The sequence below is a fragment of the Leucoraja erinacea genome, chromosome 4 (assembly GCF_028641065.1).
Source record: "Leucoraja erinacea ecotype New England chromosome 4, Leri_hhj_1, whole genome shotgun sequence".
Lineage (NCBI taxonomy): Eukaryota > Metazoa > Chordata > Chondrichthyes > Rajiformes > Rajidae > Leucoraja > Leucoraja erinaceus.
In genome coordinates this window covers 17652932-17666117 of record NC_073380.1, presented here as the reverse complement: position 1 = coordinate 17666117, position 13186 = coordinate 17652932, and the positions used below count along the sequence as shown (strand labels likewise).

The 13186-nt window shown below is 42.9% G+C and overlaps 1 protein-coding gene across 7 annotated transcripts in view; it reads left to right on the top strand.

The window, feature by feature from the left end:
* The window catches only part of sugct (succinyl-CoA:glutarate-CoA transferase), a 404067-nt gene that overhangs the window by 105402 nt on the left and 285479 nt on the right, over nt 1-13186 (top strand). For all 7 annotated transcript variants that reach the window (XM_055633822.1, XM_055633824.1, XM_055633819.1 and 4 more), the window contains one exon: nt 10746-10841. In XM_055633822.1, coding sequence (XP_055489797.1) covers nt 10746-10841 — 96 coding nt within the window. The remainder of the gene's footprint in view (nt 1-10745; nt 10842-13186) is intronic.

Genomic DNA, 13186 nt, shown 5'->3' with positions numbered 1-13186 from the left:
ACTTAGAAATCAGTAAGTGTGCCGTGTGCTTTACATATCTTATAATAAACAAAAATCTTTTCAAAAGTATTACATTTTGGTCAAGTTTTGGTCAATTTTGATAACAAATTAGCTCAATAGTATCATAGGTAGGCCCATTTTTAATGCATTGGTATTTCATTATGATTTAATAACTTTCAAATTGGCCACCCATGTCACAGGTTGGCAGGGTTGCCAACTGTCCCGTATTAGCTGGGACCTCACGTATATTGGGCTAAATTGATTTGTCCCATATGGGACCGCCCTTGTCCATACTTTGACTGCTACTACTCGGGTCGAGGGGACTGTCGGGTCGGAGTGCCGTGTCCGGCCCCGCTTCAACAACTAAGTTACAGAGATAGGTTGAATAAGTTAGGTCTTTATTCTCTGGAGCGCAGAAGGTTAAGGGGGGACCTGATAGAGGTCTTTAAAATGATGAGAGGGATAGACAGAGTTGATGTGGACAACCTTTTCCCTTTGAGAATAGGGAAGATTCAAACAAGAGGACATGACTTCAGAATTAAGGGACATAAGTTTAGGGGTAATATGACGGGGATCTTCTTTACTCAGAGAGTGGTAGCGGTGTGGAATGAGCTTCCAGTGGAAGTGGTGGAGGCAGGTTCATTGGTATCATTTAAAAATAAATTGGATAGGCATATGGATGAGAAGGGAATGGAGGGTTATGGTATGAGTGCAGGCAGGTGGGACTAAGGGGAAAAAAAATTTGTTCGGCACGGACTTGTAGGGCCGAGATGGCCTGTTTCTGTGCTGTAATTGTTATATGGTTATATGGTTATATGGTTCACCCGTCGCGACGTAGTGCAGCCCATGGAGTGCAGCAGCAGCGCATCGCCCGTGGCCCTGTCGGTGGGCAACCCCGCCAGCTGTCCGACCTTCGGACCTTCGCTTACCGCCGACACCACCACCCCTCCTTCTCATGGCCGATCATTGGTTCTTGAGTTGGATGGGGTGCTGGACTTTGCGCACGACGTCGCGCGGCCAGGGCCAAAACTCCTCAGCTGGCCCGCCGGCTGGGCTTTGAGTGCAGTCCAGCACCCGGGCAACTCATCATTCACCCAGCCACAGCCGAATTGGTCAACAAATTGCCATTGTGAATTTGCCCCATTTTTGACCTTTTGTCCCTTATTTTGGAGTGAGAAAGTTGGCAACCCTACAGGTTGGTACCCTTATTTACGCCAACACCCATTAAGTGCTTGTCACCAGCATGCTCTGCTTGAATCGTTGCAGTCTTTGTGATTAGGTTGTTTGTTGTCAGACAGGACGTTTTCTGATTTTGGCCCTGCAGCAATGGTGGGATGGAGATGTATTTCCAACTCAAGATGGCGTGTTGCTTGTTACTGCTGTACTTTCAGCCCTGGACTTTTAATGTTGTATATGTTGCAACTTGTTGCAGCACAGTAGATGAAGCATTGGCAGCTTAGAAACATAGAAACATAGAAATTAGGTGCAGGAGTAGGCCATTCGGCCCTTCGAGCCTGCACCTCCATTCAATATGATCATGGCTGATCATCCAACTCAGTATCCCGTACCTGCCTTCTCTCCATACCCTCTGATCCCCTTGGCCACAAGGGCCACATCTAACTCCCTCTTAAATATAGCCAATGAACTGGCCTCAACTACCCTTTCATTGGTAGACTTTCAAGATGGTACAGATTGCAGCCTGAACACACCTGTAGTGGAGAGAATGTTCTGGATGGCAGTTTAGGTGCCAGTTCCATAGGCTACCTTATCCAGCAGGGTAATCCTCTTGGGTAATGTTGGAGATGCACCTATCCTGTCAATTGGTCAGAGTTGGGCTGATTTGTGCCCTGTAATGCTGGAGTATGTAGTAATTCCCGAATATCAGGCTGCATATGTTTTCTTCAGCACTTTTACTCCCTGGTCAATGGTGAGCTCTGCGTGAGTTGATAATTGAAAATTTGGTAATGTAAATGCTTAGCATATAAGTGGTAAATAATTGTTGGTGCTACATATCCATCCATAGCTGCATATTGTCTAGATATTTCTGCACAAACTGCTTTATTCTGTGAGAAGTATCAATTGGCTTTCACCTTTTCACTGAAATCTCAAATATGTTTGTTGCCCCTGACAGCACAGCCTGAAATAGTCTCCCCAAATCATCTTAATTTCTCCTTTTTACCTTCCTGTTTCATGCTAAACAGGTCTTTCAGAGTTATTCAGATAACCAAAACACTTTTTTGTAGCATGATTTAATGATTTGGTTACTAATCTTGTGAGTAGCAATATAACCTTTTATAACTCTTATAGAAACTTACAAAATTCTTAAGGGGTTAGACAGGCTAGATGCAGGAAGATTGTTCCCGATGTTGGGGAAGTCCAGAACAAGGGGTCACAGTTTAAGGATAAGGGGGAAGTCTTTTAGGACCGAGATGAGAAGATCATTTTTTACACAGAGAGTGGTGAATCTGTGGCATTCTCTGCCACAGGTAGTTGAGGCCAGTTCATTGGCTACATTTAAGAGGAAGTTAGATGTGGCCCTTGTGGCTAAAGGGATCAGGGGGTATGGAGAGAAGGCAGGTACAGGATACTGAGTTGGATGATCAGCCATGATCATATTGAATGGTGGTGCATGCTCGAAGGGCCGAATGGCCTACTCCTGCACCTATTTTCTTTGTTTCTATGTTTCTAACCTCCAAAGAAGGTTATCTTCTCACGAGCTTGCATTAGAATGGTAAAGCCATAAAAGGAACTGCTGGAGGAACTCAGTGGGTTAAGCAGCATTCGTGGAGGAAAGGGAACTGTTGATGCTTCGGGCTGAGGCTCTGAAGAAGTCATAAGATCAGATATAACTTTGGTAGAGACATTCTGTCTGGTGTGGGGATTGCAGATTGTTGTATGATCGACGAACCGTGACAGACATTTGAATATCGAGCATAATCTTCATGATTACAGGCAGTTGATTATTCAAGATTTGCTTCCACTTATGGTTCTTGAATTTTCGCGTGGTGCATTGGAGACTATATAGGTGTAGGGTCTATGGAGCTTCTAGCTGCGGGCGCGGCACAGACTTTACCATCGTGGAGCAGCCTGTGACCTTCGCCGAGGATCGCCTGAAGAGGTGCCCCAACCGCTGGGCACCGTGAGGCCGCGGTCGCCGGTAGGTAGCGGCCAATTCGGGAATTCCAAGCCGCAGGGTGTTCTGATCCGTCCCGACGTCGGAGTTTCCATCATCCCGGCGAGAGGGCCTGTACATCAGGCCATCCGAAGCGGCGACTGCGGAGGGTTCAGGGCCCCGACCACGGGTCCACAGAACGAGGAAGACTCACTGAGCTTTTGTGCCTTCCATCACAGCTGGTCCCACTGGTGGTGGATGTTTTATGTTTTATGTTGAATTTCTGCTGTGTATTGTGTTCTTTCTTTCTTGCTGGGAGTGGACTGCTCATCTGCCAAGCATGCCTGTGAGCAAAACTGCAACATGCAGATGGCACCACTCAACCTCGGTTGCAGTGAAAGCCACAATGTAATGTAGGGGTAATTCATTGGCCACATGCCATTGTCGAGCTTGTAGTCAAGGTAAACCCTTTGCATTTAATGTATGTTCTGGAGGAAATACATTTAGACAATAGACAATGGACAATAGGTGCAGGAGAAGGCCATTCAGCCCTTCGAACCAGCACAGCCATTCAATGTGATCATGGCTGATCATCCCCAATCAGTACCCCGTTCCTGCCTTCTCCCCATATCCCCTGACTCTGCTATCTTTAAGAGCCCTATCAAGCTGGTTGTCCTTGACCCTCAATTCCGCGACAAGTTGTAAACTGAATTGTTACTATATTTGCAACCTTAGTCTGGAAAGAATTGTACCTGTAGAAATTCATAAGTGATAGGAGCAGAATTAGGCCATTCGGCTCATCAGGTCTACTCTGCCATTCAATCATGGCTGATCTATCTCTCCCTCCTAAGCCCATTCTCCTGCCTTCTCCTCATCACCCCTGACCCCGTACTAATCAAGAATCTATCTATATCTGCAATATCCACTGGCTTGTCCTCCACAGTCTTTGGTGGCAAAGAATCCCACAGATTCACCACCCTCTGACTAAAGAAATTCCTTCTCATCTCCTTCCTAAAGGAATGCATTGATAGTGAAGTTAATAACACCACTGGCCAGGCAGTTCTTGGCCTACTCTGTTGTTGCTGCATATTTTGGATTCCTGTGCAGAATCCCCCTGGAGAAATAGCGATCTGCAAACCTGCACAATCGACCTTTTTTTTTCAACCGCCAACAAACCTGCAAGAAATGACTGATCCTTTTAATTAATGCATTTGGGCTTTCACCCTTCTGCTAAATGTCTGATTCAAGTGTAGAACACATGACCCAAGTAGCCCACCAAGGCGTGAATTGCGTAAAAATCAGTATTACATAAGGCAAGCCAGAACAATCTGCCTGCACTGTATTCTTCCAGCTTGCACGAACATTGCACATTTTTCTGACTATGTCTGATGCATATGATCACACAGGATATTAAGCCTACATTTTTTTTCCAGACATTTGTTAGGGCAGAAATGGAACAATTCATCACAATATGTAGAGTACTGTCAATTTACAAGTATACGTTGATAACTTCAGATTTTACAACTCATTTGACATTTCCATGTTGTATCCTCGTGCTCTGTATATGTTTTAAATCCCAATCGTCGCTTTAAATAAGGCCACCAGATACTAACTAATTTGCCTTATTTTTGAGTCATGAAATATTTCACGATGTTAGTAAATTGTGGAAAACTGTGAAATTTTTCAACCAAATCCAGATACCTACAGTATCCCAGACAGAACATGCGGCTTCTGTTAAATCTATTTTAGTGAATGTGTTTTGCTGACATATTATTTTTAAATTGATTACTATCTTTTAAGATCATTGTATTACTAATAACTGTGACTGATATTTTATTAAAGATTTATCAGAAAAAATATTTGTGATTGTTTCCAGAGTCAGGACATTATTCTAGATCCGTCATGGTCAAATTCCCTTTCTTTTGTACTGCTTTACTTATTATTTCAGAAGGAGGCCTTTTAGCCCATTGGGTCCATGCCAATTACGAATCAGCAATCCCATTGCCCTCTTATTTCACCACAACGGGGAATCTTTGATTATTTTAACTCTTTAGGGGCAGTTTACAGTGGCCAGTTAACCTATTGGCACATCTTTGGGATGTGGAGGAGACAGGGGTGTCCAACAGAAACTTCCATAAAGAACTTGCAAACTCCACACAGACAACATAACTAAGTGCTGAATTATTGTGCCGGCTCTCCTCCACTACTGCCTGCAGGAAGAGTGGCTGACTGTACCGAACATAGACACAAAAATGCTGGAGTCACTCAGCGGGACAGGCAGCATCTCTGGAGAAAAGGAATGGGTGACGTTTCAGGTCGAGGCCCTTCTTCAGATGTACCTCTGTGAATGGAACTGGAAGGCTGAGTGTGCTCTGTAATTTGTTACACATTCACAGAATTGTCCAAAAAAATTGTGCTTTTCCCTCCCATTATGCTTGAGAGAAACAGATGTGAGAAGGCTCTAAATGTTGTCTGTGTGGTTTGCAAAATAGCATAGCAGGGAGTCAATAAGTCCAGCCACCTAGGTTATCTGTATATGCAAAGAGCCAGCCTTCCTATTACTGTGGTAAAAACAGATGCTCCATTTATCTGAATTATGTTTAAGAAACTTTTAAAAATACTGACATGCAGGAATTGTTTGTTTAAACAAGGAATAAGTTTGGCTTGGTTCAACAGTGAAAAGCAAATACTGGGAAAGTTTGAGGGTTTTAATTACTCCCTTAAAATTTGTTCCCATTTTACATAATAAAATGTGTTAATAAACTGACACAGGTACTAGACAGGAAAGGGGAAGAGAGCTTATGTATTGTTCACTTAGGTCCAAAATCAAAGGATTTCTGCATTTGTTGTTGCTTGTGGCAGTGGAGATTTTGCCTTTAACATTGGGACCTCGCAGATCACAGGGGCTGAATGAGAGCAAAAGTAGGCCACCCGACCACTGGTGCAAGTTCAAGTCATTCAAGTGAATTTATTGTCATGTGTCCCTGTGTAGGACAATGAAGTTCTTGCTTTGCTTCAGCACACATAACATAGTAGGCATTTACTACAAAACAGATAGGTGTGTCCATATACCATAATATATATATATATTATATATATATATACACACATGAATAAATAAACTGATAAAGTGCAAATAACAGAAAATGGGTTATTAATAATCAGAGTTTTGTCCGAGCCAGGTTTAATAGCCTGAAGACTGTGGGGAAGTAGCTATTCCTGAACCTGGTTGTTGCAGTCTTCAGGCTCCTGTACCTTCTACCTGAAGGTAGCAGGGAGATGAGCGTGTGGCCAGGATGATGTGGGTCTTTGATGATGCTGCCAGGCTTTTTGAGGCAGCGAGTGCGATAAATCCCCTTGATGGAAGAAATCCCCTCAATTGACAAACCGACTCTCCGTAATCTTCTCAGGAAGTAGAGGCGTGATGAACTTTCTTGATAATTGCATTAGTGTTCTCGGACAAGGAAAGCTCTTCAGAGATGTGCACGCCCAGGAATTTGAAGCTCTTGACCCTTTCAACCATCGACCCATTGATATAAATGGGGCTGTGGGTCCCCATCCTACTCCTTCCAAAGTCCACAATCAGTTCCTTGGTTTTGCTGGTGTTGAGAGCCAGGTTATTGCGCTCGCAGCATATGGACAGTTGCTCGATCTCTCTTCTGTATTCTGACTCATCCCCATCAGTGATATGTCTCACAACAGTGGTGTCGTCAGCAAACTTGATGATGCACTGTGACTGGCTACGCAGTCATGAGTATAGAGTGAGTACAGCAGGGGGCTGAGCATGTAGCCTTGAGGTGCTCCCGTGCTGATTGTTATCGAGGCTGACACATTTCCACCAATACGAACAGACTGTGGTCTGTGAATGAGGAAGTCGAGGATCCAATTACAAAGGGATGCGCAGAGACCCAGTTCTGCGAGTTTGGAAACCAGCTTGAAGGGGATGATTGTGTTAAATGCCGAGCTGTAATCGATGAATAACAGCCTGACATATGAGTTTTTGTTGTCCAAGTGGTCCAGAGCGGAGTGGAGAGCCAGTGAGATCGCATCCACCATTGATCTGTTGTGGCGGTAAGCAAACTGCAGTGGGTCCAGGTTTTTGTCGAGGTAGGCGTTGATTTGCTCCATGATCAACCTCTCAAAGCACTTCATCATCACTGGCGTTAGTGCCACTGGTCGATAGTCATTGAGGCACGTCACCTTGCTCTTCTTTGGCAGTGGTATAATTGATGCCCTTTTGAAGCAGGACCTCAGACCTCAGAAGTGAGAGGTTGAAAATGTCCGTAAAACTCCAGCCAGTTGGTCCGCACAGATTTTTAGAACACGACCAGGTATACCTTAGGGTCCAGGTGCTTTTTGGGGGTTCACCCCTCTGAAGGATTTCCTGACGTCGGCCTCTGTGACTGAGACTGAAATGCCATCACAGCGAATGGGGGATCGGGAAGGCACATTAGTGTTCTCCCTATCAAAGCGTGCGTAAAACGCATTGAGCTCATCAGGGAGTGATGTTTCGCCGACATTCGAGCTGCCTCCTGGTTTCGCCTTGCAGGAGGTGATTGCATTCAGGCCCTGCCACAGCTGCCGAACATCTGTCTCATCCTCCAGTTTGGAGTAGAAATCCCTTTTGGCCTTTTTGATGGCCTTACCAAGGTCGTATCTGGACTTCATGTAGGCCACTGTATCCACCATTGAGTATGAATTTGTTTAGTTGGTGTCAAGGAAAGAGAGTTCAGGTCACGGCCCTGTTTTCACCAATCCTACCACCACCACCACCACGCACAAGACTGACATCATTGTACGCAGATGCCGAGAAGTGTGTTCAGCTCTGGCTGCACAACTTCTAATCTTGTGTGTGGACTCGATAAGAAGAAGAAGAAGATTTAGTTTAGTTTAGGGATACATCGTGGAAATAGGCCCTTTGGCCCACTGAGTCCACACCGACCAGTGTTCCCCACATACTAACACTACCCTGCACACATTAGGGACAATTTACAATTTTACCAAGCCAATTAGCCTACAAACCTGTGAATCTTTGGAGTGTGGGAGGAAACCGGAGCCTCCTGGAGAAAGCCCACGCAGGTCACAGGGAGAATGTACAAAAATCCATACGGACAGTACCTATAGTCAGGATCGAACCCGGGTCTCTTACGCTGTAAGGCAGCAACTCTACCGCTGCGCCACCATGCCATATGATGATTGTCGCTGATCATCCAAATTCAGTACCCCCTTCTAGCTTTCTCCCCATATTCCTATATCCCTCTATCCTTAAGAAAGGTATCTGACTTCTTGTAGAATATATTTAAGAATGTGCTTTCAACTGCTCCACAGATTCACCACTTTCTGGGAGAAGACATTTCTCTATTGTTAGATTTTGACCCCTGATCTTAGATTCTCCCGCCATTGGGTATAACCTTCTTGTATTTAATCTATGTGTTTTGACAAGATTCCTTCAGTTATAATCAGTATAAGCCTCAAGCTCTCCATGGTAAGACAGAGTTATGGTGGGCAGGAAGGGCTGCAATCAGGAGAGGGGAATAAAAGTCAGCAGTGTGTGTATTGGCCTCATTGCAAATGAAGCAGGCAGGAGAATTATTGAATCTGAAATGAACTAAAACGAATCAGGAGCCATAGTCAGGGAAGTGAATGAGTCATTCAGTGGAAATTGTCTCTCATGGGATCTTTAAGGGGTTGACTACTGGAATGGTCCCGAGTATATTTCAGAGTTCAGTTTGTAACAAGGAGGGAGAGTCGGAAGAAAAATTCCAGCATTAGTTGTTACATTAACAGTTTTACAATCTCTCACCCAGAAACAAAATTGCATTTCACTGCAGAATAGGGATTTCTGGTTTGTTCTCATGACTTTTGCACAACTGGAAATAATTATGTTATCAGCTTGTTGTAAACATAGAAGGCTGGGCAGATTCCTGTCCTATTTGGTTTAATCCATATGGAAAACACTGTAAAAACTGCAAAAGAAATCAATCTGCAACCAACAAGTAAATAGCTCATAATTGTTTTTATATAATGCTGGTGTGGGAATCCTTATTACTGTTGAAAGCATTTTGAGCGTGTAAGTATACGAGCATTGGTTGGAATGTCAAGCTCTGAAATAGCAGTGTGTTCTTCCTTGTGGATTTCTGCTGTAGGCATGCAATGATGCTTTTGCCAATATGCTGTCTAGCCTAATTCATACTGCGAACATGAACATACATCATGTATACCATTTTAAGGCAGAGGTTGTGCCAAAAAAATAGTTGCTGCTGGGCTCAATTTTCTGCCAGAAGCGCTTTGAAACGAGTGTTTGATTGGTTTCAGAATGATGCAGCACTTATCTTCACAGTAGTGTTCAAAGTAATTGGCTGTAAAGTTGTCTTTTTTGTATTTTGAAGTGAAATTGTGTTTAAAATCACCATTAGTACGGTTTACTCTGGAAGTGCATCGTAGTTAAGATTCATTAACTGATTTGGATGCGAAGTGACAGGTTCCCATTTCCCGCCTCTCCATATCGTCTGCAAACATTGAATGTAGAAAGATTGGCAGAGAAGATGATTGGAGGGATTTGGGTGGAGTAACATAGTTACCTCTTTCAACCTTACTACTGAAGTCCCAGCCACAGAAACCTTATGATGTTAAAGTTTAGTGTATTGAATGACTACACTTGATTAATGAGAAATAGTTTTTATTCCATGCTGTTAATATTTTCTTACATCAGCTTGAATTCTTTTCATTAATGGAAAATGTTCTGATTTCGTACTTTTTTGCTCTTTAATTTGTTGAGTTTAATACCCAAACATGGTTGCAGAATAAATCCTCCATTAAAAATCACAGATTTACATTATTTTAGTGCATTTGGCTCATGTTAGAGGAGGTGCATTTTGGCTCATAAGAAGGGGTAGTTTTGAACACAAAACTACCTGGAACCTGCTAGAATTCTGTTGTAATATTACCGCTTTTAACCGTTTACAGTAAAACGCAGATAGTCGACACTTCAGAATGTAGTAGTACTGGGTCTAGCAGATTATTGGATGTCACTCCTATTGATACCCAAATGTACTTTAAAAAATATTTTACAGAGTAGTATAATCCATTTTACAGGGAACACAGTAAGTGGGAAACATGAAGCGATCCTGACCCCAGCTCTTGGCCTGAAGCCTATGTACGCTGCTAACCTTTGGTGTTCTGGACCTCAGTCCAGTTCTGGTTGCCCATTCACCCTACAGTCTGGATCCTGGCTCCAGCACCACTCTTAACGTTTGGTCTGGCCTCACACCCTCTGGCCTTGCTCTCTGGACCACCGGCTCACATTCCAGACCAATGACTGAGGCAGATGTTAGGCCATCGGGATTTCCAAGCGATCAGACGCTGGATAATTGGAGTTTTAATGTCATCACCTTTTTTTAATCCATCTTCAAAATAAAATAATTTAACACCTTATCAATATTCTCTGATCATTTAAGCACCCTTGTTCTCCAATTGCAAAAAAAAACATGGCAATTGACCACCCAATAATCCTGTAACAGTTAGTTTCCTATTGAAATTGACAGTTTACTTAATGGCTAGACAATAACTTTAAATGAAGTGCATTTTTATTTTTTTTAATACACGTTAATTTGGTTATTCTTGTTTCAACCAGGTTGCTTGCCTAACCCATGTGGCGGCAAATTATCTCACTGGTGGTAGAGAAGCAAAGCGATGGGGGACAGCACATGAGAGCATTGTTCCGTACCAGGTATGTAACTCATTTCCATGCAGTGTAAAAGCAAATGGTAATTGTTTCAATGTAGCTCAGGAAACATTATCTTCAACTTTTTGATAAACAGCTTAAATGCTTATACCTTTACAGTTGGGGAAAGCAGGAGGGACTGTAAAAGTATAAGCTAATAGTTGAAGGTGGCAGTAGTATTTGGGATCAAAATTGGGCTTCTTAACTTTGGGCATTATGAGTGCCGCTGGAAGCAAAAATGAATTCATGACACATGCCTACAATTCTGATAAAGTGGGCTGAATTTCACCCTGATTAATGAGCAGCACAAATGCAGAGAAAGTCTTTTGGAATTATGCAGACATGACAGATCAATAAAGCTTGAGTCAAGAGAGAGAGTCAAGAGTGTTTTATTGTCATGTGTCCCAGATAAACCAATGACATTCTTACTTGATGTAGCACAGCAGAATATGTAATCATAATACATAATATAACAAAAACTCAGAAAAACAAAGAGTAACAATTCAATAATAATAATAATGGTCTCTTGTAGTCTATTGTTGTTCATAGCTTATGAGGTTTTAGTGTTCAATAGCCTGATGGTTGTAGGGAAGAAGCTATTCCTGAACCTGGACATTACTGTTCTCGGGCTCCAGTACCTTCTTCCCGATGGCAGTGGTGCGATGAGTGTGTGGCCATGTTCTCTGTTGTGCTTTGTATAGTTTCAGAGTGGTGTTGAAGGGGCTGATTTTTGTTTTACGGATGTCAAGACTTCTGTACAAATCAATTACATCACAGACATGGTGCATTGATAGGTATTACTCCTTTAATTGAGCACAAGGGGGAGAATGAGTCAAGAGTGTTTTATTTTCATATGTCCCGGATAGAACAATGGAATTCTTACTTGCTGCAGCACAAAAGAATATGTAATCATAATAAATAATATAACAAAAACTCAGAAAAAAAAGAACAAACAGTAACAGTGCAATAATAATAGTAATAATTATTATAATAATAATAGTCTATTGCAGTTCATAACTTATGAGGTTGTAGTGTTTAATAGCTTGATTGCTATAGGGAAGAAGCTGTTCCTGAACCTGGACAATACAGTTCTCAGGCTCCTGTACCTTCTTCCTGATGGCAGTGGTGAGATGAGTGCGTGGCCAGGATGGTGTGGGTCTTTGATGCCTTTTTGAGGCAGCGACTACGATGGGTCCCTTCGATGGTGGGGAGGTCAGAGCCGGTGATGGGCTGGGCAACATTTACAACTTTTTCAGGTCATTGAGAGTAGGACAAGCTTATAAAAGGAAGAGGAAGAGTCATATGCACACAACAAGGAAGTAGACCCTTCAGCCCAACTCATCTATACCTGCCAAGTTGCCTGAGAGGAGTAGAAGAGACAAGGATGGTTATAGCTTAGACACTCTTATATCTCCGGACTGTTGGAAAATAGCAAACTCAAGTGCGATACTGGTACTTCAGTCCAATGCCTCAACAATAAATAGTCACATACAGTTTACCACCCTTTACTGTTAACCATTATATCATATAGTTCACAACTGCATAACAGAAGGACAACACAAAATAACCTGCTTTATCCCACCTGCTTTAGAAGGGCATGAATACTACCGGTGCCCAAAAAGAGTAACGTGACATGTCTCAATGACTACTGACCAGTGGCACTAATGTGTATGGTGATGAAGTGCTTTGAAAGATTGGAAATGGTGCATATCATCCCCTACCTTAGCAAGGACCTGGACTCACTACCATGTGCCTACTGGCACAATAGATCAAAGGGAAATGAGATTGCTGTCTCTTCACTCTGCACTGGACCACTTGGATAATAAGACCATGCATGTCAGGCTGTTGTTCATCAACTACAGCTCAGCATTCAACACCATCATCCCCTTCAAACTTGTTATCAAACTCTGATAACTGTGTCTCTGCTCATCCTTGTGCAACTGGATACTCGACTTGGTCATTGGCAGAACAAAACAGTAAAAATTGGCACCAATTTCTCCTTGATGGTCATCGGCACAGGAATTTGTCACCAGAGGTTTGTGTGCTTAGTTCCTTCCTCCACTCACCCTATTGCCATCATGACAGTGTAACTACTCACATTTTCACCGCCTCCTTTAAATCTGCCGATGATGTGCCCGTTGATTGACGAATAATGGGTAATGGTGGGTCAGAGTACAGGAGGGAGATCGAAAATCTGATTGGTTCCAGAACAACCTTGTTTAGTTTAGTTTAGAGATACAGTGCGGAAACAGACCCACTCGGCCCATTGAGTCCGCACCGGCCAGCAATCCCCGCACATTAACACTATCTTACGCACACTAGGGACAATTTACATTTATACTAAGCTAATT